At 42.7% G+C, this 22,309-nt stretch overlaps 2 protein-coding genes across 2 annotated transcripts; both read left to right on the forward strand.

Annotated features, from left to right (window-relative positions):
- Positions 1-1,173: 1,173 nt before the first annotated feature.
- Positions 1,174-4,974, forward strand: LOC109783389 (WAT1-related protein At5g64700-like). Its single transcript, XM_020341997.1, has 7 exons — positions 1,174-1,382; positions 1,516-1,578; positions 2,210-2,326; positions 2,514-2,751; positions 4,251-4,409; positions 4,629-4,780; positions 4,896-4,974. The coding sequence occupies exons 1-7, from the start codon at positions 1,174-1,176 to the stop codon at positions 4,972-4,974; spliced, it is 1,017 nt and encodes a 338-aa protein (XP_020197586.1).
- A 713-nt stretch (positions 4,975-5,687) lies between these two features.
- On the forward strand, positions 5,688-9,598 carry LOC109783388 (WAT1-related protein At5g64700-like). The gene is made up of 7 exons (XM_020341996.2): positions 5,688-5,932; positions 6,942-7,004; positions 7,721-7,837; positions 7,967-8,201; positions 8,891-9,049; positions 9,232-9,383; positions 9,520-9,598. The coding sequence occupies exons 1-7, from the start codon at positions 5,688-5,690 to the stop codon at positions 9,596-9,598; spliced, it is 1,050 nt and encodes a 349-aa protein (XP_020197585.1).
- Positions 9,599-22,309: the final 12,711 nt, after the last annotated feature.

Below are 22,309 nucleotides of genomic sequence, written 5' to 3' on the forward strand. Positions count from 1 at the left end.
AGGACACCTGGTTCGACAATCAGCACGACCAACGCTGCTGCTCATGCTTTGCGCGTGCATGTGCTCCAACACCACCGCGCGCGCATGCTCCAGTGCCCGAGCCGCCGCGGCGTCCCATGGTCAAGGATGAAGAGGCTGAGGACGGCACGTTTAAGCAGGCCCTTGAGGCCTCCGCGCGGATGAGCTCGCTCTCTGGCCTGACCTACCCTTGGCGCTCCACGCATCGGTGACGAGGCCACTGCGCCCGCCCCACACCCACTCATGACCCACAAGTGTAGGGGATCTATCATAGCCTTTTTGATAAGTAAGAGGGTTGAGCCCAACGAGGAGCAGAAATAATTGACAAGTAGTTTTCAGTAAGGTTTCACTCTAAAAACTGTAAAGATAATTCGAACCAGGTTTTGGTGGAATGGAACCTGCCGACCCAAGTTTAAGTTCTAGATTTGGCATGGGTGCTTGCACTTTTCTGGATTTATTCTAGAATTTAACGATTTAATTTTTTTTAGTGGTATAAGCGGCGTGCCCATCGTCAGCGAGGTGCGTGTTGCAACTTCATCAATCTCAAGACCTACCGGATCAGTTTCTTGAAGGTCGTCATAGGGGTAGAATGTGCGTGCAGTGTTCATAGCCTAGTGTATGTTCATGTTTGTAAACATCTGCGATTGTGCCATGTTTTGAAACAAAAAGTTGCATGTACATATTCTTTGTTTTTTTGGGCAAAAACCAATAAGCGTGTCTGGAACCCTTGTCAGAACCCCAAGAGAAATCTAAACCGTTTGTAAACCGGGAAGACGTCACGTACGGCCCGGTGCTGCAGACCGGCCGGCTGGTATATGCAATACGCATGACCGACCCATGCATGCATGTCGTGAGGTTGTTACAACAGCCTCTTGTACGATGCGTTTATCAGGGTGCGGGACACCCACCACACAGGGCAAAATTCACTTCCCTTCCCCCTCCCCTGACCCGAGCAAGGCGAGGCAGGGGAGCATCGAGCTGCACGAGGCCACGGATCCGCCCGGCCCCTATGTGCGTACATATAAGGGAAACTCTCAAGTTTCAGCGCCCAGGTGCATGCTTTTCCTGGCTAGCAAGATAGGTGGCGCTGTCCACCTCTAGTCCATATATACACGGAGAGCTGGCGGGCGGTTGATCGGCGGCAACGATAGATCCATGGACATCGGCGCGGAGACGCAGAAGCCGGCGGCGGGGTGCGAGTGGAGGACGCCGGCGTCGATGGTTCTGGTGCAGTTGTTCATCACGGGGATGATCCTGCTCTCCAAGCTGTCCATCAGCGGCGGCATCTTCATCTTCGCGCTCCTCGCCTACCGCAGCCTCTTCGGCGCCGCCGTCATCCTCCCACTGGCCCTCATCTTCGAAAGGTAAGGTATTCACTCTTAATCATCCTTAGCTTTCAAATCTTCCAACACTGAAAGTCTGAAAGTGGAAAAGAAAACAGTTGCCAGTTCTGATCTCTGATGCATGGTATTGTGGGTTTCGGTTGCGCGCATGCAGGGGCAAGTGGAAGGAGATGGGCTGGCACGCCACGGGATGGATCTTCCTCAACGCCTTCATCGGGTACGTTTGTTCATCAGTCCAAGGTCCAAACGCTGTTAGTACATTGCACCTGCGCGCATGCTGACGTGCGAATGATTGTCATGAACTGTTTTTCTTTGTTTCTTTTGTTTGGGTACCTCAATGGCCTAGTTGCTCTATATATACATATCGGCACCAACTATGTACGTAATTGACTTTATAAATTATTATAACAATCGATGTTGTACCCCCTGAACTCTTTAAGACATTATTTCTGGTGCAGGTTAAAAATCTCCTATAAAGGATCTCTCATTAGCAAACTTCCATTAGATGCTTGACTAGCATATGAACTTGTGATAAGTCGAAGCCACCATACTATAGTGATTAGCGCTAGGGTACATTATTCTCTCCAAGTCAGCTATATGTTTATATAGTAGACACATAGTGTTTAGATGACGAGAGCTTCAGTCGTAGATAACAGTACCCCTCAGTCCCTCACAAAAGAGAAGAGAAAAGTAGTCACTTTCATTTAAACTAATACATAGCTGATTTTAGAGCCTTAGAGGGCCATCTGCGTGAACAAAATACTAGTCCAAACAACATATACTTCTATGAACTAATTAAATCAACATCATATAAACTAACTCAAGTGACCACGCGTCGTGATATACAGGTACGCAGTGCCGATGAGCTTATACTGCTATGGCCTCCGTGACACAACACCATCTTACGCGGTCATCTTTGTGAACCTAATTCCGCTGGCCACCTTCATCCTGTCGCTCGTCTTCAGGTGCCAAATTTCTTCATTATTCATGCATTCGCAATAAACTTAGCATTTATTTAAATCAACTCCTTGACAACCCACAAAAGGATGCAAACTCGGGGTGATGGATTCAAATGTTCTAACTGCTAATCAACTTTCATTATATTTTTATCTTATTTTCCAACCCACGTATGTGGTATGCGTGAACATTTAGAATGGAGACATTGCGAATCTGGAGTGTGGTTGGATCACTGAAGATTGCAGGCGTTCTGTTCTCTGTTGGAGGCACAATGCTCATCAGCCTTTACAAGGGCAAGGCGTTGCATCTCTGGGACCCCATCCTGAAGATCCACCCCAAGGAACAAACAGCCGAGGGTGCAAGCAATCAACTAAGAGGGACAATATTCTTGGTAGGCAGCAGCTTCGCATATGCTTGCTGGTACCTGATCCAGGTGACCGTCCATGCAGTGACATGTTGCTGGTATCTCTCGTTCTTTGTGTTAAGTATGTTACATTATTTAGTATACGACTAGGGAGATGTATGCTCATTTGGACAGTAAAACTAAACCTGAACCCAGCCCTCTCACGCCCTGAGCCATTTCAGCCGTCAGATTTCATGTTAGGCTAGTTGACATCCCAGTGTTTCTATTTTTCCTGGCCCAGTTGTTCTAAGGGATTGCTGCTCCATGAGGAAAATCTGAGATGTGATTCACTTGGCCTTTTCGCCGACCCATTTATCACTCGCAAATAGCATGCATGCTTGTTGAGAGGAGAGACATGAGAGTATGGGAGTGAGCTATTACTTGCATGCATTCAAGAGATGGAAGTGACATCATTGAGATTGTTAATACATCTAAATTTTCAAAAAATAACAACTCAAAAACTGTGACATTAAGTTAAGATCCCTGTTCACTGTCATCTTTGCTTTGATGAAAACTAGATCTTGTATGGGCATTCTGACGATATATTTTGCATTCAAACTTTCCATACAATATCTTGTAAGTAATCATCATATTAGTACCAGCATTGCCACCTTTCACTTTACTTGGTTAGTTTGAGAGGATAATATCATCATTTTTTGTTCTAGATGCGTCACCCAAAGAGTATTCATCACTTTTTGTACGCGTGTAATCTCGTATTTACAAAGAGGTGATATATCATGGACACCACTAGTTAGTGCCCCTGGAAGTTTGCACTGTATTTATAGTACTAATTTATAAATAAACAATACTACAATATTGTTGATGCAGTAACCACGTTATTACTGCCATATGATGTGATGATAGTTACTCGCGACTATGTTTCGGTACTCTTACTTACCACCATAGTAGTGATATACTCCCTTTGTAAAGAAAAACAAGAGCGTTTAGATCACTACTTTAGTGATCTAAACTCTCTTATATTTCTTTACGGAGGGAGTAATTATCATGATAATGAGAAGAGTGAGGGTGCACTTACCAGACTAGCTATTTAGTAACTTTTACCAACATGCCGACATTGTACTTACTAGATGGCGTGGTAACATGTTACAAAATAGGATGATAACTTACCACGTGGTAATAAACGAGTGTAAAATAGTTTGCTGAAATAATACCCTAGTCCAGTCAGTTTGAGGTACTTGGGTTAACGGTGAAAATGGATTTCTGAGCTGAGGAAATGGTTAAGCAGGAACCCATTTTTATTACCAAAACCAGCTTTTAATTCATTGATCTCATTTTGTTTGTTGTTCCATGTGTGCAGCTAGCAACCATTGTTTCCCTGTGTGTAAATAGTAATGCTTTTAATTGCATGTCATGATTGAGTTCATGATAGTCTTGTTGCATGCAAGAACTTCGACACATGACTGGGTTATCCACCATAGAGCCATAACTAGAATGTTTGTTTTTAAAAGTTTTGGTTATTTCTGTTAGTAGAAACTAGAGCGTAGAGCAATAATAACATGTTATTGCAGTCAAAGGTTCTCAAAGTGTATCCATACAAGTATTGGTCATCCATGGTGACATGCTTCGTTGGAGGATTCCAAACAGCACTAGTTGGAATAATATTGAATACAGACAAGAACGCATGGAAGCTAGGATGGAATCTCGACCTTGTGACTATCTTGTACTCGGTGAGTCGGTTGATCTCACAAAATATCAATGTAAAAAATAGACTACAACATAAGATACATGTTTCTTTTGCAAAAACCTGAGGTACAGTTGAAGCTAGGCAACTCAGAAATTCTTTGGAATTATTCACTGAGGATTTAAATTATTCAGTTGGTAATTGAAAAAAAAAAGTGGATGTACGATTATTCATTGGGAAATCAACATGAGATCATTTGGTGTAGGGGGCACTTGCAACAGCAGGGAAATATTGCCTGAACTCATGGGCTGTTGCCAAGCGAGGCCCAACATATCCTCCGATGTTCAACCCATTGTCTGTGGTATTCACAATTTTGCTGGACTCCATCATCATAGGCAATGAAATTACAGTCGGAAGGTACGTCGTTTCGCTTCTTCCAGTCTTTTTGATTATGGTAAACTCATATTTTCTATAACTGGTATTGTTGAACAGAAAATAAATGAAATTGTTCTTCTTTATTCTATATTTGCAGCCTGCTCGGTACAACAATGGTGCTTGTCGGGCTTTACACTTTCCTATGGGCAAAATCAAAAGAAGTACGTGACAAATAGATCTCATCGTTGGCAGGCAGAGTTCTTGTATATAGCTACAGGAAGGACAAAATTTGTACTTGTATACATGAAGATCATAATACATTAGATGGAAGATATCACAAGGTTTTCTTTTTAGGAACCCAACGGTCGGTCCGAACATCCATGTAAGCCACAAAGAGATGACAACATCACTTACTTGGCAATACATTTTTAATCCATCTCTCCCCAGTCCATTTGACAAATTGCCTTGCACGACCATGCGTACGCGCGTTCGATCGTTTGGGATCATATCAAACATAACTCGTCTACGACTTATGCACTACGTAACGTACGTTTCGGTCCAGTGCAGATCACCGGCCGGGTGTACGTGTGCATGACCCATGCAAGCATTTTGTGTGTCGATCGTGAGGCTGTCACAGCAGATCGGCTCGTACGATGCGTTTATCAGGGGAAGACCACATCCACATGCAGGGCCAAATTCTCTCACATCCATACTGACGTATGTACCCGAGGCAGGCGAGCATCGAATTGCACGAGCCCGCTCCTATATCTACGTGCGTACGCAACCTCAAGTTTCAGCCTCATTCAAAGTGCATGCCCCTCTGGCCAGGTAGTCCATAGATATACCTTGTCCATAGCGCGCCCTGTCCACCACCTGTAGTCCATAGATATACAGCCGGAGGTCGATCAATTGAGCCGGCTGCAAAGCCTGCAACGATCGCCGGTGACTGATGGACATCAAGGCGGACGTCAAGGTGGACATCAAGGCGGAGCCCAAGGCGGCAGAGACGAAGAAGGCGGCGGGATGGGAGTGGAAGGCGCCGGCATCCATGGTGCTGGTGCAGCTCTTCATCACGGGGATGATCCTGCTCTCCAAGGTGTCTATCGGCGGCGGCATGTTCATATTCGCCCTCCTCGCGTACCGCAGCCTCTTCGGCGCCGCCTTCATCCTCCCCTTGGCGCTCATCTTCGAAAAGTACGTGTGTGTGCGGTATGCTTATCTATGTATTTACTGTCAATTAATTATACTTAGTTTTCAGTTATTCTAACTTTAAAAACTGCCACACGGGCTCTTCGAAATTGTCCTCTCGCACACCGGTTCTGCTCGCTCCCAACACCCTTCTGCCACCCAAGGTCCTCTCCTCCACACCGTCGTCTCTCCTGTCCGGCGGCCGTGTCGGTGGCAAGACAAGTAGGGGACGTGTCCGTTTCTCTTCATTCTAGTGGGTACTTATTTCGCTCAGATTTAGTTCCTGGAAATTGCACCACGGACGACAGTCTACGCAGGACCTGCGAATGACACCTTCTCGGAGAAATGCGTAACAGCTCCCGGGTGCCCCTACACCCTCATGAACAGTAAATTCTTAAAAAATTGTTTAAAAAAAAATCCTGAAACTTTCAGGGATCAAAGATTTGATGTTCTTGCAAAGTTTCAGCAACAAATAACCTTCGTGGAGCCCTCACAAAAAAAAACAAAATCACTGCTAAAAAATGCACATATATGTTTGTTTGAGGGCTCTTCGAATGTTATTTTTAGCTAAAACTTTGCAAGCCATGTTGTGTGAGCCCTATAGACTAGTGGCGAAAGATTGCAAGCCATGTTGTGTGAGGTGATCTCCAACCGATGTTCCTTTAGTGATTACTATATCCTTTTTCTATCTACGAGTCGTTATTGCGATCTTCAAAGTCTGGCATGGTGAGGCTACATGTAAATATTCATTTCCTTTACTATCCGTTCACTGCAATTTTCAAAATTTGGTGGACAGCCTAGCCTATAATAGCAGGAAGTAGATGGCAAGTATGGTTTTCAATGTAATTTTATTTTTTACTGTTTATCTTGTGTCTTGTTATCTTTCTATTGTACCCGCTACTATTTTCTTTCAGTGTCTTTCGTAATTGTTGGATATAAGTGTCATTGTGATCCCTCATGGATTCTTATAACCAGCTAATCTAGCTGCGGGTTCCGTTTGTGCGCGTGCATGCAGGGGCAAGTGGAGGGAGATGGGTTGGCACGCCACGGGATGGATCTTCCTCAACGCCTTCATCGGGTACGCAGTCAGTACATACACTGCACCTGCATGCTGTCGACGCGCAAATAGTTGCCATGAACTGTTTTTCGTTACGTTGCTCTGGTACTGCCTCGATCTATGCATGCACGCCTTAGCCAGGGGCGGACGTAGCAAGACCCACCCGGTGGTGTCACGGGAGACTCGGTCTGGATGACCCCCTAAACTAAATGCAGGCTATTAGTTTAGTGTGTGATACCGCCTATGTCCTGGTCTAGGCCACGTCCAAAACTCCAAACGAGCCGCTACGTCCCAGCTTCAGGTTCAGTGATATACTTAATTTCAGTGGCATACAACGTGGATCTCAGTGAATCCAGCACATCGCACTACTCATGCAGCTGGTCGATCTCTCGATGTCCTTTTATGTATGCATACTGTACTAGCTTATCCTACATTCTCGATTAATTAAAAGTTTGTTAGCTCCTCCACAACATATGCAGTTAATTAAACTAGTATTTGAGACGCTATATTATGGAGTAGTGATTAGTAATAGGGTGTAATAGGTTACACTTGTTCTGTAGGTCAACTATGTGTATACATAGCGGTCTGCAAAGAGCTTCGATTAGAGAGAAAATTAAGTACCCCGCAAAGGAAAATTGAGACAAAAGTAGTCACTTTTAATCTAATGCATACGTGGTTAGAGGGTGAATTGTGTGAACAAAATATTGGATCACATGAACTCCACGTCATGTATGTAGGTATGCGGTGCCGATGAGCCTATACTACTATGGTCTCCGTGATACAACGCCAGCTTATGCCGTCATCTTTTTGAACATAATTCCGCTGGTCACATTCATTCTCTCGCTCGTCTTCAGGTACCAAATTTCTGTCATTATTCATGTATTCATTCACAATAAACGTCCAAAATCAACTTTTTGATAATCAATAACCACTATTCTATCTTATTTTCGCAAACACCTATGTGATATGCCTGAACATATTAGAATGGAGACATTGCAAATCTTGAGCATAGCTGGATCACTCAAGGTCGTAGGCGTTGTGCTGTCGGTTGGAGGTACAATGCTCATCAGCCTTTACAAGGGCAAGACACTGCATCTTTGGAAACCCGTTCTGCGCCACATGGGGCAAAACACGACGGAGGTTGCAGGCAATCATCTAAGAGGGACAATATTCTTGGTAGGCAGCAGCATCACACTTGCTTGCTGGTACCTGATTCAGGTGACCGAGCATGCAATGACTTGTTGCTGCTATCCCTCTTATTTTTTGTTAAGTCTGTTAAATTATTTATAATTAGACTAGGGAGACGAGTCCTCTTTGGTCTTACAGCGGGTAGACATGATGAGAGGAGAGGAAAGATAGTAGTGGAGAGATCTACTTGCATGCATGCATTAAGAGGCTAAAGTGGTGACATCATCATAATTGTTGGTAAATTTAATCTTCAAACTATTTTATCTCCTTAAACGTGCCAAAAAATTGAGATCCGTCTTCATCGTCAGCTTTAATTTGTATTAATAAGAGATTCAAAACTAGAGCATATATGGGTATGTTCCGGCGATATCTTTTTCCCTAGTTAGCATCCACTAATTATGAAGTTACCACCGTACTAGTACCATTACAACCTTTTAAGTGTAATCAGCCTAAACTTTGGTTCTAGATGTGTTCATCGTTGACCATGCTTTTAATTGGTTGATGTAATCAGTGTGCATCTAGTAAATCCAATTATTATTTTTCATGTATATAACTAGCAATGCTTTTATTTGCATGTTATGAATGAGTTGATGTTGATCTTGTTGCATGCAAGGAGAACTTCGACACCAGATTGGGACGACTAGAACATTCATTTTCTATCTTCTGTATTGTTTTTGTTAGTTGAAATTATTTGAAATACTTTCATTATTTTCATGCAGTCAAAGGTTATGAAGGTGTATCCATACAAATACTGGTCGTCCATGGTGACATGTTTGGTTGGAGGATTTCAAACAGCACTAGTTGGAATAATATTGAGTAGGGATAAGAGCGCATGGAAGCTAGGGTGGGATCTCAACCTTCTGACCATCTTCTACTCTGTGAGTCAGTGGGTCTAGCAAATATCCAAAAATATATATTACAATCTGAGACATATTTGAAGCTAAGCAACACAAAATTTCTTTGAAACAATTCTGCCAAAATTAACAAAATCACTAGTAAATGAAAACCCATTATGGAAAATTATTCACTAGGAAATCAACAAGGAAATTATTTGATGTAGGGGGCACTTGCAACGGCGGGGAAATATAGCCTGAACTCATGGGTCGTGGCCAAGCGAGGCCCAGCATATCCTCCGATGTTCAGCCCATTGTCAGTGGTATTCACTGTTTTGTTGGACTCCATCTTTATTGGCGACGAGATTACGACAGGAAGGTTTGCCCCTTTTCGCTTCTTCTCCCTCTTCACCCCGTGCCATCTTTTTGATTCAAGTAAAAGGTTTTACTTCTTTATAATTACTATAGTTGGGCAAAAAGGGATTGAACTGTTCACCTTTTTTCTACATGTGCAGCTTGTTCGGCACAACAGTGGTGATTGCTGGGCTCTACATTTTCCTATCAGCAAAATCAAAAGAAGTGCAGGACAAATAGATCTTGCCAGCAGAAAGCAAAGTTCTTGTAGCCGCAGAAGCTACAAATTTTATACATGTATACAAGAATATTATTATTTTAATTCTTATGTAAGAGACAGGATGATAGGTTTTTTCTCATAAAACCCCAACGTCCAGTTTCACTATGACCTGGATAACCGAGCAAAAAGAAACCAACATCCATGTACCACAATGAGCTGGAAATAGCACTTAACTAGCAGTGTATTCTTAATCGATCTATTTTTAGTCCATTTTTCAAATTGTCTTGCATGTGCACGTATGATCACAGGGATGACATGAAATATGAGTTGGGGTTAATGTTTTTTACTTCTTTGTAGTATGCATTATTAGCACAGAAAAGTACGAGTTTGGCCTCATTGTCTTGCACAAACTTTAATAAAGGTGGTTGTGTGTATTGCAATGACGCATAGACCATGCTCTAATCACTTCTCGGAAGTAGAAAAAAGTACAAAAGCTTCTTAGGGGCTCTGATGTGGAATGGATTCATTGGTCTCCTATGATTTACACATGTCCTCGTGATTATCGTTCTTGTTCCTCATGGTCTACAGGCAGAATCCGAGCTCCATGACCCACAATAAGAGGGTAGACGCTTGCCTTCTCCGGTGATTGCTTGGTGTGTTCGATGCGTCGGGGTCCGGTGGTTTTCCAAGGCAGCTTGGTTCAGTTCCGGTTCGGTGGCCTAGGTCGCCTTATGTTTGGTATAGTGACTTGTTTTCATATTCCGCTTCGGGTTAGTGGTATTCTCGTCGTTTTTCTCGGTTATTGTTTTCTATCTTTTGACTCAAAAAATTGGCTATTTTTTTAACACAGTACAATCATAGTTGATCACATATACGCACATACACTCAACCCTATGAACCTACGAACAACCTATCCCTATGAGCACCTCCGAGATACTGAGATGTCACAACATCTTAAGATTGACAAAGTCCCTACAAGAGCTTTGGTAGTGGAAGGGAACGTCTCCTCGCATTGAATTAATATCGTCGGAAAGATTAAAATAAATCTAGAAAAATAGGAGCACCAATGTCAAATATATAAATTAAACAAAAAACCTAACCATCTGAGATATGTTCACAGGTCAAACAAATCGGCTTATAAAGAGGAAAACGAAAGGAGAGGAGCATAGCATATGCGGTTGAACAATACACTGAAAAGATACATGGTGTTCATTATTCCATTATTATAGCGTATACAGTCGCAGCAGTACTAGTGCACTGCAGGGACGACGGTGGAGCGTACATGCATGGCGGTTTCATACGTTCCATTCACGGCCGGGAGCCTAGCCGATGACCGGGGTCTGGGAGACGATGCCGTTGTTGTCGATGAAGACGCGGACGCGCTCGGCGTTGTAGTCCGGTGTAAGCGGGGCGCCCGGCGGCAGCACCTCGACGGCGACGTCTGGCCTGTCGCGCGCGATCTGAGTGGCCGCCAGCGTCGCCAGGATGCCCACCAGCTCCGGCCACGACGACTTGGTCCCGCTCATCCTGTTGACTGCAAGCTCGTGATCACCGGCGGATACACGTATGGAGGTAATAGTTAGCCGAGTGGGTGCGTATTTGAGCGGTGTATTACCACCGTGTATTTATAGGAGGAAGAAGAGTGCGACGGGCGTGAGGAATGCCGTCGCCATGAATTGTCTGCGCAGGTTTACACCTTGTTTGCTCAGTTATGTATTGATTTTTCGAGGGCTACCTTGTTTGGTCAGTACATTTTGATTTGTTGTCCGTGGACGGAAATAGGACAAAACCAATCGATCATAAGAGTGACCGTGCATATTTGGACCCGCACATTTTAGTAACTGTAGCGAGCCGGCCGCCCTATTTCCATGCTGCAGAGATTTATTTAATCTAAAATAAATGTGTTGTAGCGATTCTCTGGCTTGTTTTCTCCAAAAAAAAATGAAAACAAACATAAAATGAAAAACGTGTTTCTTAAAAATACTTTTGTGAACACTTTTTAATTGAATTAAATTTTGTTCAACTAACAATTTTTGAATCGCAGAACAGTTTTTGAATCAATGAATGTTTTTATTAATATTTTTTTGAATTCACGATTTTTTTTTCAATACATGAACATTGGTTTTCAAAATCAAGAACATTTTTTAAACAACGAACATCTTATGATTTCTAGAACATTTTTCCAAAATTCACTTTTTGAAATTTGGAACTTTAAATTCGAAATTATTTTAAAGAAGAAAAATAAAAACAGAAAAAGGTAAAAGGCAAAAAAAATACTGGAGGAGATCGGGTGTGTGCTGGCATGTTCGCCAGCACCTCACGCGCCAAATAGGAGCTCCCGCCGTGAACCTGGGTACCCAGGCCCTGGATTGTGGCCCAGGATCTAGTTCTGTATTAGCGCGCCAAGCGAAGCTACTGAAAATCCAAGGAGGAATAGTTTATTCCTCGCTCGTAGTGAAGAATAGTGTGCCCTAATGGTATGGATCACCTATTTGCATGTTTCTGCTAATTTCAGCAATTTTGTCTATCCTTGGTTTTCTCCGATTTTTGTGCATTTCTATTTCCGGATATTCCCAGCCTTTTCATCTGTTTTCCATCTTTTCTCATCGGGCCGATTTTTTCATTTAATTTGTCCTGTTTTTCCTTGTTTTTTGAAAATCATGAAACATTTCTTAAAAGCTTGTGAACAGTTATTACTATTATTATTATTGGAATTTTTTAATAATCATCAAAAAAAATCTAAAAATCATGCATTTCTAAATCCCGTGTTCTTTAGAATTCTGTGAATATATTTGTAGACAATTGTGAACAATTTTTTATTTCATGCACATTTTTAAAATCTACAAAATAACCTTTTATGAATGATGAGTTACTGCTTTTTAAAGGCACTTTTTTCATGACTGATCTAGGTGTAGAACCGCATTGGAGAAGGAGCGAATAAGTCGTGCTGCAACGCTATTCGGCATGTCCAACCGCATGTTATAGTGCCTATTAGTCACACAAGGCGATGAATAAGAGCTCCCCTCGAGGGCAGCGGGCGGTTTGTTTCGATCGCTTGAAATCTGCCTCACGTGTCGCCTCTTATATGTCCCTCCGCACAACCAGCTGGGCGGAGCCGGGTGGACACAAAGCTGGTGCACGCGGCCAGCGCGGGCCTAAGATGCCGACAGGCAGGTCCGGTTAGGCTCTCGCGCGTGGGCAGAAGGCGCGTCAGAGTCCGCCGCATAACGGTAGCCCCGAAGACGCCCTAGGTCCACCCATCATGGACATTCTAACCGAGTCGCCTGGGTTGGAGCCGTCCACGCCAAAGTCCGCTGCACGACTGTCTCGGTCCACCCGTCATGAGCACGTGCTGACTGTAGCAACCACGCACCCTCGGCGAACCCGTCATAGACATACGTTGATTATAGCGATCACGCCTCTTCGGTCCACCCGTCATCGACCTTCCAGTGGGGTTGCCCGGGTCGGGTGCGAGCCGTTCGGGCAGATTGGACGGCTCGAGTTACCCTCGAGAGACCGCCGCCACAAGCCACCCGGCATTGGACGACCATGAGTCTCTCTTCGCCCTCAAGCAGCCCGGGAAGGTGGGTACTCCACCATCCTAGGAGTAATTGCGTGCGAGGGGTGCAACAACGTGCCGGGGCTCCTCGCAAAGTCGCAATGCAAAGTCTAGATATCACATGAGGTGGCTCCTTTCGCAGTGCAACCACAGCAACTTGTGCATGTGAAGGCCTCCAACTACCACGCACGATGCAATAACGGGGTGTCTCTACTAACGCATACGGCGTTCGCGCACCACTGTCAAGTATGCAACATTGCTATAGCTCTAGCGAGGAGTGAGAGTCTTGCATTGATAAATCGATCGATACGGGGCCAGCTCCAACACTACCGCGCGCAATTGCAAGGCATACGGCCCCTCCCACTATCGTGCACCATACGCAGCAGCAGGCTAGCTAGCAAGTGAAAGAGAGTAGATCACATTAACCAATAGATCGAGTTCTCTATATTGCGAAGTCTCGTGCGTAAGCAACGGTAGCTCCAATGTATGCATGTGTAACTGCTAGCACACACGAGCAGTGGCGGCGCCAGGATTGGGACGTGCTCCGGGCAAGCCCCAAGCCAAGTAGTTGCAACAGTACTGTCAAACAGTAGTAAAACTGATACAGTGTACGAAGGAATTTAGGCTCATGTCCCAGCCCATGGCCTGGGCAGTCTCGGGCTTGTCTCCGATACTGCACACGAGCATCAACCAACCGATCCATGTCCTGCAACTACCGTTCACGAGCATGGGTCGATCGTTTGGATTCAGTAATACAAAGGATCGCACACACGTATGGGATGACGCAAAATTACCTTGCATCTCGCTCGGGCCGACCACTCACCGTATGCCCTGCGAGACAGAGAAATCACTGAAAAATTATTGCCCTCACTTTTACCATATTTTTTATGTCATGAAAGACCCAAAGAACTTCATGCGGGTGCGCCACCTGTCTACCCATGACGTGAAGTCCAATTTCTGACATAATGCTTTGTCATAGAAGTAGGTGCTCGACGTATCCATGATAATACATGTTTTCATCATTGTTATCGTCATGAAAATATCAACTCCATGGCAGAACTTCTTTTTATACAGGACATGTCACGAATGTGTCTTTGTCTTGTAGTGATAGCTTAATTTCCTTCCTTTTTATGGTCAATTTCCTATGTAACAAATTACACAAAGAGATTTGCATTCTTTCACATTTATTAGTCAATAGTGGTAAGATAACGGTGAATTTATTGAAATATCCATAATTATCCGGATTAAACAATGGTGGACTGAGTGTAAAAAATACACTCATCGGACACTACTAGCATATGTTGCGCCACAACACACAGGTATCACCTTACGTCGAAAACATTTGGCACTACTAAAGTGACTAGATGGGAAAACATGTTCCTAAAGAAGGTGTCACTGACCAACATGTCGTAGGCTATAGCGAAGTCTAGAATGTGCTTATCATTGGTTCAGATCACCGTACCCAAAGCCCCCATGCCCTCCCTTAAACCCCATGTTGCATATACCTATGTGCTAATGTCTCAAAAAAAGAAAAACCTATGTGCTATTGAGATCTCCTCCTATGAAGAGTTTCTCACTAGGAGGTACAGTTCTAACCATGACATATAGGTCTTCCAGAATCGTTTCTTCATGCTTGAATCAAGCCACCTTGTGGGACATATGCACTTATTACTTTAAGACCATATCCCAACAACTAACTCGACTAAGGACAATCATATCCTCTGTCTTTCAGCATCCATCACTCCATTCTTGATGCTCTTAACTACTAAAATGCCCACGCCCGTTCCTATTTTCAGCTAACCCTAAATACCAAAGATTGAATCCAATATTGTCTACTGCCCTCACCTTTTGACCCACCCTTTTAGTTTTTTTCCAATGCAAACAACATTTACACGCCTCCTAATCTCAACATCACAACTCTCGTAGTCTCCCTTTTAAGGAATCTATTTCAGATTATCCACGCACATCCTATTTTCCTAGCCGCCGTAAATTATAAAAGTAAAAAACTACAACATGTCATGGCCCGCATCAACATGCGCAACTTAATTCCATGAACATGTTCCTTCCTTTAACACGGGGAAGGGGACCAAAATGTTCCTGAAGCTGCTTCATATATCAATAGTACACTACAACAAGGAACCTAAAAGAAAATAAAATTACATCCACATCCTCCCTTTTTGAAAACAAGACCATAAAATAAAAATAAAAAAGCAATCCAGTCCAGTTGCTTCCAGCGACGTCGCCAGAGCTGTTGTTGCCACCATTTTCAACATGATCCGTGCCATCCTCGGGCAAAGGAGAGAGGGCCTCCACCTGGAGGTCGAACAAGTGCTCATCAAAACCAATTACATGGTTGATCTTTTGTTCCGGTCGAGGTTGATGTAGCGGATGCAGATCGGCAGATGAACTCCAACACATCTTGCAAATCTCTAGAATGGCGGACCCGATATGGCCGCAAACCCCTTCACCACCCTACTTCCTTCCGCCATCATGGCGACCGAGAGAGAGGCAATGAAGAACTTGTAGCACCCAATATGATGCTTCGATGAGCTTATTGAGGGGTGAAAGAGGAGGACGACGAATCCCTCTACCGTCTATGGCTCCATCCACTAAAGCACGACAGTGAGGAGGAAGATGACCACCGTATGCTAGAAGCTACTCACGAGCTCCGGCAACAACGACCCAAATAGCATAAAAGCATTCACCTTAGTGGCAAGTCCAGGCCATGGCCTCATACTAGTAGTACTTCTACCATGTACAACTTGGCCGCCTCACTCACCCCGCCCCCCTCTGGTTGGCGAGGCCACCAGAGGAGGAGGGCAGAGAAGTCGGGCTTAATTTGTCGGAGGTCAAGAAGAGGAGAGGGGAGAAGAGAGAAAGAGGAGGAAGTTGGTGGGCTCGTAGTAGCCTATGCAGCTCCTAAGAAATCGAAATGGATGGCCAGAATGCGACAGTGTCTTCATATGTTCCCATTCGAGCTAACACACATGCATGCGATTTGGATATATAGACTATGGTGATAGATCGATCTACTGTGTCTTCAATTGCTATCCAATGTGATCCTTTATTCTGCTCCTTAACTTAATTTGATCCAGCCAATATAATATCGGTACTCCTACTGTCGGTGATGGAACGCTAGGTTGAACTGAGATCCTCTAAAAAGAGACCTCTAATGATTGAGATCCTCTAAGGACATCTTCAAGGGTGCCCATACTTCTTCCGTAAATAGGGTGAGCATACAAATTTGAAACAAAAATATATATGTATGGAGTCTTCAAATTGAAAGAAGTAAAGAACTGAGATCCTCTAAGGTTGGGCATCTCCAAGAGCATCCATACTTCTTCGTAAACAGGGCAAGCGCACAATATTGAATAAAAAATTATGTGTATGATTCTTCTAAGTTAAGAAAGTTAACAAAGAGAAAATACACTGATTTGTTTTTTCATGGAGCACACAAATGAGCATATTATTCACAAAATTCTACAGGTTCACTAAGTTTCCTTACTTTGAAAATGATAAACCTAATCACCTATGAACATATGCACCGGTGCATTACAATCCGCATTTAACCATGCAGTGCATCCCATTAGCTATAACCCTAGCCAATCTGTCTACTATTAAAAGGGAGTATGCGGTCATGATTGCACATCATAGTTTTGTTTGGTTTTGTATGTTTATTGGTTTCATGTTAATTATGGAGAGTAACATTCTTTGTACGAGAGGATAATCATGTAAAGTCTCATTCTTTGGACAGGAGGATCACATTATTAGGACAATATAAATTCTTTGGACGGGAGGATCACGTTACTTATTGAAATATCATCGAGCCTTGGACTGGAAAATCACATTAATTATGAAGAGTCTCATTCTTTGGACGGGAGAATCACGTTAATTATGGAGAATATAATTATTTGTATGGAAACATCAGTTTACTTATGTAGAGTATCATTCTTTGAATGGGAAGATCGTGTTAATTATATAGAGTATCATTCTTTGAACAGAAGGATCACATTAATTATGTCGGGTATCATTCTTTAGACGGAAGGGTCACGCTAAATATGAAAAGTATGATTATTTGAATGGGAAGCTCACATTAATTATGAAAAGTATCATCAAGTATTTGACGGAAGGATCACATCAATTATGGAGTATAATGTTTGGATGTGAGGATCACGTTACTTATGTATACTAGAGGATTATGTTAATTATAAAAAAAATCATCGAGCATTGATTGAATAGGAGGTTTACATTACTTATGGAGGGTATCATCTTTCGACGGGAGGATCGCGTTACTTATATAGAATATCATTCTTTCAATGTGAGGATCATGTTAATTATTAAAAATAACATCAAGCATTGGACGAAAGAATCACTATAATATGTCTGGTCCATTGCAATCCACGGGCAATTAGCTAGTTACTAAGAAAATAACCTAACAAGACATGACTCGTGCCTATACCACAAATATCTGTCATAAAGAAATTTTGTTATATATTGGGTCGTGGTACTGGCTGATGCTTTCCGCTTCAATATCTTCTTGTTTCTGCCCAATTTGTTTTCTAAATTTGGTCCTTCTTTATAAAGTTTGACTAATGGAAGTCTAGTATGCATGAGCCATACATGCATGCATGCATGTGGATCGTGAGGCTGTTACGCAGATCGGCTCGCCCGATGCTTTATCAAGGGAACACAACACCACACCACTTGCAGGGCGAAGTTCTCTCACTTACCTGACGTATATACGCGAGGCGGGGGAGCACTGAGTTGCATGAGCCCTCTCTTACGTATATTAGCAGAACGTCCGTGCATTGCTATGGGCTATAATGAATATATAAATAAATTAAATAAATGATTAAATTTGTCTTCAAGGTTGAAGCTTACTTCTCTCCCATATGTTCGGGCGTGTTCGAACATCAAACGAGCGCCCAGTAGGCTCCTAAAAATTCAACCTCTGGACAGTCTGAGCTCCCCCAAATCCAGAACAAATGTGGGGAGAAATGCGGTTGTCCAGATTATCCGACATGTTATCTCCAACATGCAAGCCCAACACAGAAAACCCCACCCCACAAGGCATCCTTCCCTTTTCCTGTCGGACCCTCCCTTCCCATTAGGTTTCCCGTCGTAGTTGTTGAAGTTATGGCCTAGCCTCTGTTCCTTACCTTAATCCGTGGTGCCGCTCACAATGGTATTGAGGCCAGAGGGTAGAGACCAATATATATAGAATAATGCCGGTTTAATTTAAACTGCATACAGATAGGTTTCCAGATAAACAATCTGTTTAAACAAAGACTCCAGATTAACACAACCAACCACGATCATTACTAATCAAATAGGAGTCTCAAACTGATCTTTAATAAGGTCTCTTCACGCATGTGTGATTCATGCACCAGATTTGAATAAATTCCAATTCAAATCCGCAGGCTTTTAAACAATTGATATTGCCAAATTATGGACAACCTAGTCATTCCATCATGCTATGCCCGGGTTATATAAACAAAGTTTAATTTCCAATACACATGTACTGTACTTCCACCATGAAGTACCGGTTTCCTCAGACTAATTTCCGTTTCATGTACACCATACACGTATATGATGGTTTTAATTCCACATCAACAATTTCCAGGAGATAAAAATAGCAGTAAAATAAATGTTATATGCCACACACACAAACACACACTAAATATTCCAACATCTCCCACTTGGCTAAACAATTTAGTTCCCAAAACGAAGACCCGTGTTCTTGACATGTTTACAAAAAATTACCTGACTAAGAGCTTCAGTCAGTGGCTCAGCAACCATATAAATGTTGGGTAAATAATCTAACCGGACAGTCTTGAAACAATTTATCACATCACGTATATAGTGATATCTACCTTCTATATGCTTAATCTTACTATGAAATTTAGGATCCATTGCTACCTTGATCGCTGCCTAGTTATCACAATAAACAGTGACTTGATCAAATACCCTTTCCATGAACTTGAGTGACACAAGAAACTCCCTCAGCCAAACACCTTTCACTGCCTCTGAAGCTGCTATATACTCAGCCTCCATAGCTGAGAGGGCCACAGATTCCTGCCTCTTGCTCCTCCATGAAACAACACCTCCATCCAATTTAAACAGATAGCCAGACATCGGTTTACGGTCATCAGGATCGCCCTGCCAATCGGCATCATTAAAGCCCTGCAGTTGGAGATTATGACCATTAAAATATAAGAAATAATCCATTGTTCCTTTGACATAATGCAAAGTATTTATTATTTGCTTCCAATGTTCTTCCCCTAGATTCCTTTGGTATCTACTCAAAATTCCCACAGCATGGCATAAATCAGGCCTAGTAAAGAGCATAGCATACATTAAAGAACCCAAAGCAAATGAATATGGAACTTCACTCATTTTCTGCTTTTCCTCGGGAGTTTTAGGACACATTTCCTCGCTAATTTTAATTCCCTTAAGTATAGGTATTTTCATGGGTTTGCAACCTTTCATACACTACTAGGGAAAACCTTATACACAGAATCTTAGCAGCAGCGTGGGTTAAAAAAGACGCTACTGCTAATTAGCAGTAGCGAGCTTCAGTAAACCACGCTACTAATATCTCAGTAGCAGTAGCGCTCTAGGTGAAACGAGTGCTACTACTATAATTGACACGGTGTTGCCCCCAGGCTAGATATAGTAGTAGCACCCTTTCCGGGGACGCGCTACTGCTAAAGTACTTAGTAGAAGCGTTTTTCTTCAAAACTCGCTGCTGCTAAGTATCATCGCAACTAATTAAGTTTAGTCCCATACTGCTAAGCGAACAAGGTGTTTACCACCTTAAATATGTTACTTCTCAACCTATCTCGAGCACTTGGTCTTCATTGAACTATATGTGTAGGATTTGTGGCTGCAATATGAATCCTCGCCTGTACCTATACAGGTACAGTTAGGATTCATGTTGACTATTGAGATTCTACACAAAAAGATCAATGATGACCAATGTATATTTTTAATGTTTTTACATTGCTTAGACTTATAGCGTTTTTTCAGGACAAAGCGTTACTGATATTGGGATAAACAAAAGAAATAACTGCTTCCATTAGCAGTAGCGTTTTTCTCTAAAACGCGCTATAGATAAGTTAGCTATAGCGCGTTTTCCTTACGAGCGCTACTGCTAGTTCGACTTAACCACCCCCCGGCTCAAAATTTCGCTAAGTCCTCCTCCCCCCTGTTCTCCTACTCCTCTGTCGCCGCCGCCCGAGCCCGAGCCTGCCCTCACCGCCGCCGCCCGAGCCCGCCCTCAACCTCACCGCCGCCGCTCTCGACCACACCGTCGCCGCCCTCGACCTCACCGCCGCCGCTCGAGCCCGCCCAGGATCACCGCCTCCCGATCCCGAGCCCGCCATCGCCGCCCCTACCTCCGTCGCCGAGCACCTCCCCGCCACCGTCTCTCCCCTCTCTGTAAGCCCCCCACCCCCTCTCTCTTTGCTTAGTTAGTAGATGTTTTTAGTAGTAGTAGATGTTAATTTAGGGTTCATAGATAATGATTTTTAGTAGTAGTAGATGTTAATTAGTAGTAGTGATGGTAAACTAGTTGTATAATTACTAGTAGTAGATGTTAATTAGTAGTAGATGTAGTAGTAGGTGTTAATTAGTAGTAGTAGATGTACTAGTTTTTTTTCTATTTATAGTAAGTTTATATTTAGTAAGAACTAGTTGAATTAATAGAACTAGTTTAGTTTTAGTTGAACTAGTTTAGTAAGTAAATTAATAAACTAGTTGAACTAGTTGAATTAATAGAACTAATGTATTTTTAGTAATAAAATTAATATAACTAGTTACTTTATTTTTAGAAAGAACTAGTTTTTTTTCTATTTATAGTAAGTTTATATTTAGTAAGAACTAGTTGAATTAATAGAACTAGTTGAACATGTCATATTTGTTGTTATTTTTTTAGTTTAAGCAATTATTTGGGATGTATTAGTGATAACTTATAGGGTTTTTGCTTTTGCAGAAATCAAGGAGCCCCTCCATCATCCCCGCCGTCGTCCCCGTCACCGACCCCCTCCGACCACGAGGTGAGACCAGCCAAATCTCCATGTCAATATGAGTCCTATAAGATATATATGATGTAGATAAAAACATGTATATAGGATATGTGGTTGCCCAAGTGGCCGGTCATGTTCAGGTTACACCTCCCAGTGGCCTATGTTTTGCCGGAGTGTTGATTAATTTCCGTTCCGGCAAATTTCAGGCGCTCGATATGTCCTTTTTTAGCAAAGGTCATGCCGGATTTTTCCGTGAATTCTGGCATGACTTGTGCTAGAATATGTAGGAAATATCGAGTGGCCTGGATTTTCTCGAAAAATAATGATCTAATTTAGGTTTTTTAGTACACATATTTAATTGTACAAGTTTAATCTTTGAATTATGAACGTAGGAAATGTCGTACTCGGATGAAGAAAGTCTCCCGGCGGAGTGCAGCTGGTGCCACGACGATCGAGGTCTGTGCGACAGGTGCCCTCACCTGGACGATGATCGGCGCTTCAGCATTAAGCTCGAGGAGACCTTCGACGTTGAAACAGTACGCAACGACGACAAGTGTTTTTTTCGTAATTAAGCACGACTTCAACTATTTCAACGTCTAATTTTCATCTTTTACAATTCGACTAGCTTATCCCATGTCATGCAAGACGCTATGTCTTGGAGAGGATGGGTTTTGAAGACCATGAAAATTTTGAAACAAAGAAAATACACCTAAGGACCCATCATGATATGGATTTTGAAGTAAATCTGTACAATTCTCAGAGCGTAACCCATTTTGGTTGCCAAAATTGGGAAGCACTTTGCAAAATGTATGGTTTATATGAGGGTATGATTGTCACCATGGATCTTGGTGATCGTGACATCGAGCAAAACAATATGGACATTTGGGTCCTTGTTGATACGCTTCCAATTCTACCACTATGTGAGTTTCTCAAACATAGTTATTAACTAATTTATATTGTTTATTTCAAAATAGTTGACAGCTTATTTCCATTGACAGCTTATTTTGATTCTTCAAAGAATGTGCGGAAGATGGTAGACAAAACCCACTACACCGATGGCTCCGAATTAACTTATAAGGAGAAAAATCATCTGATCACATTTTGTACTTTCTTTGAGAATTACAATACCTATTATCGAACTCCTC

This window comes from Aegilops tauschii, chromosome 7, assembly GCF_002575655.3.
Source record: "Aegilops tauschii subsp. strangulata cultivar AL8/78 chromosome 7, Aet v6.0, whole genome shotgun sequence".
In the NCBI taxonomy this organism is placed as follows: Eukaryota; Viridiplantae; Streptophyta; class Magnoliopsida; order Poales; family Poaceae; genus Aegilops; species Aegilops tauschii.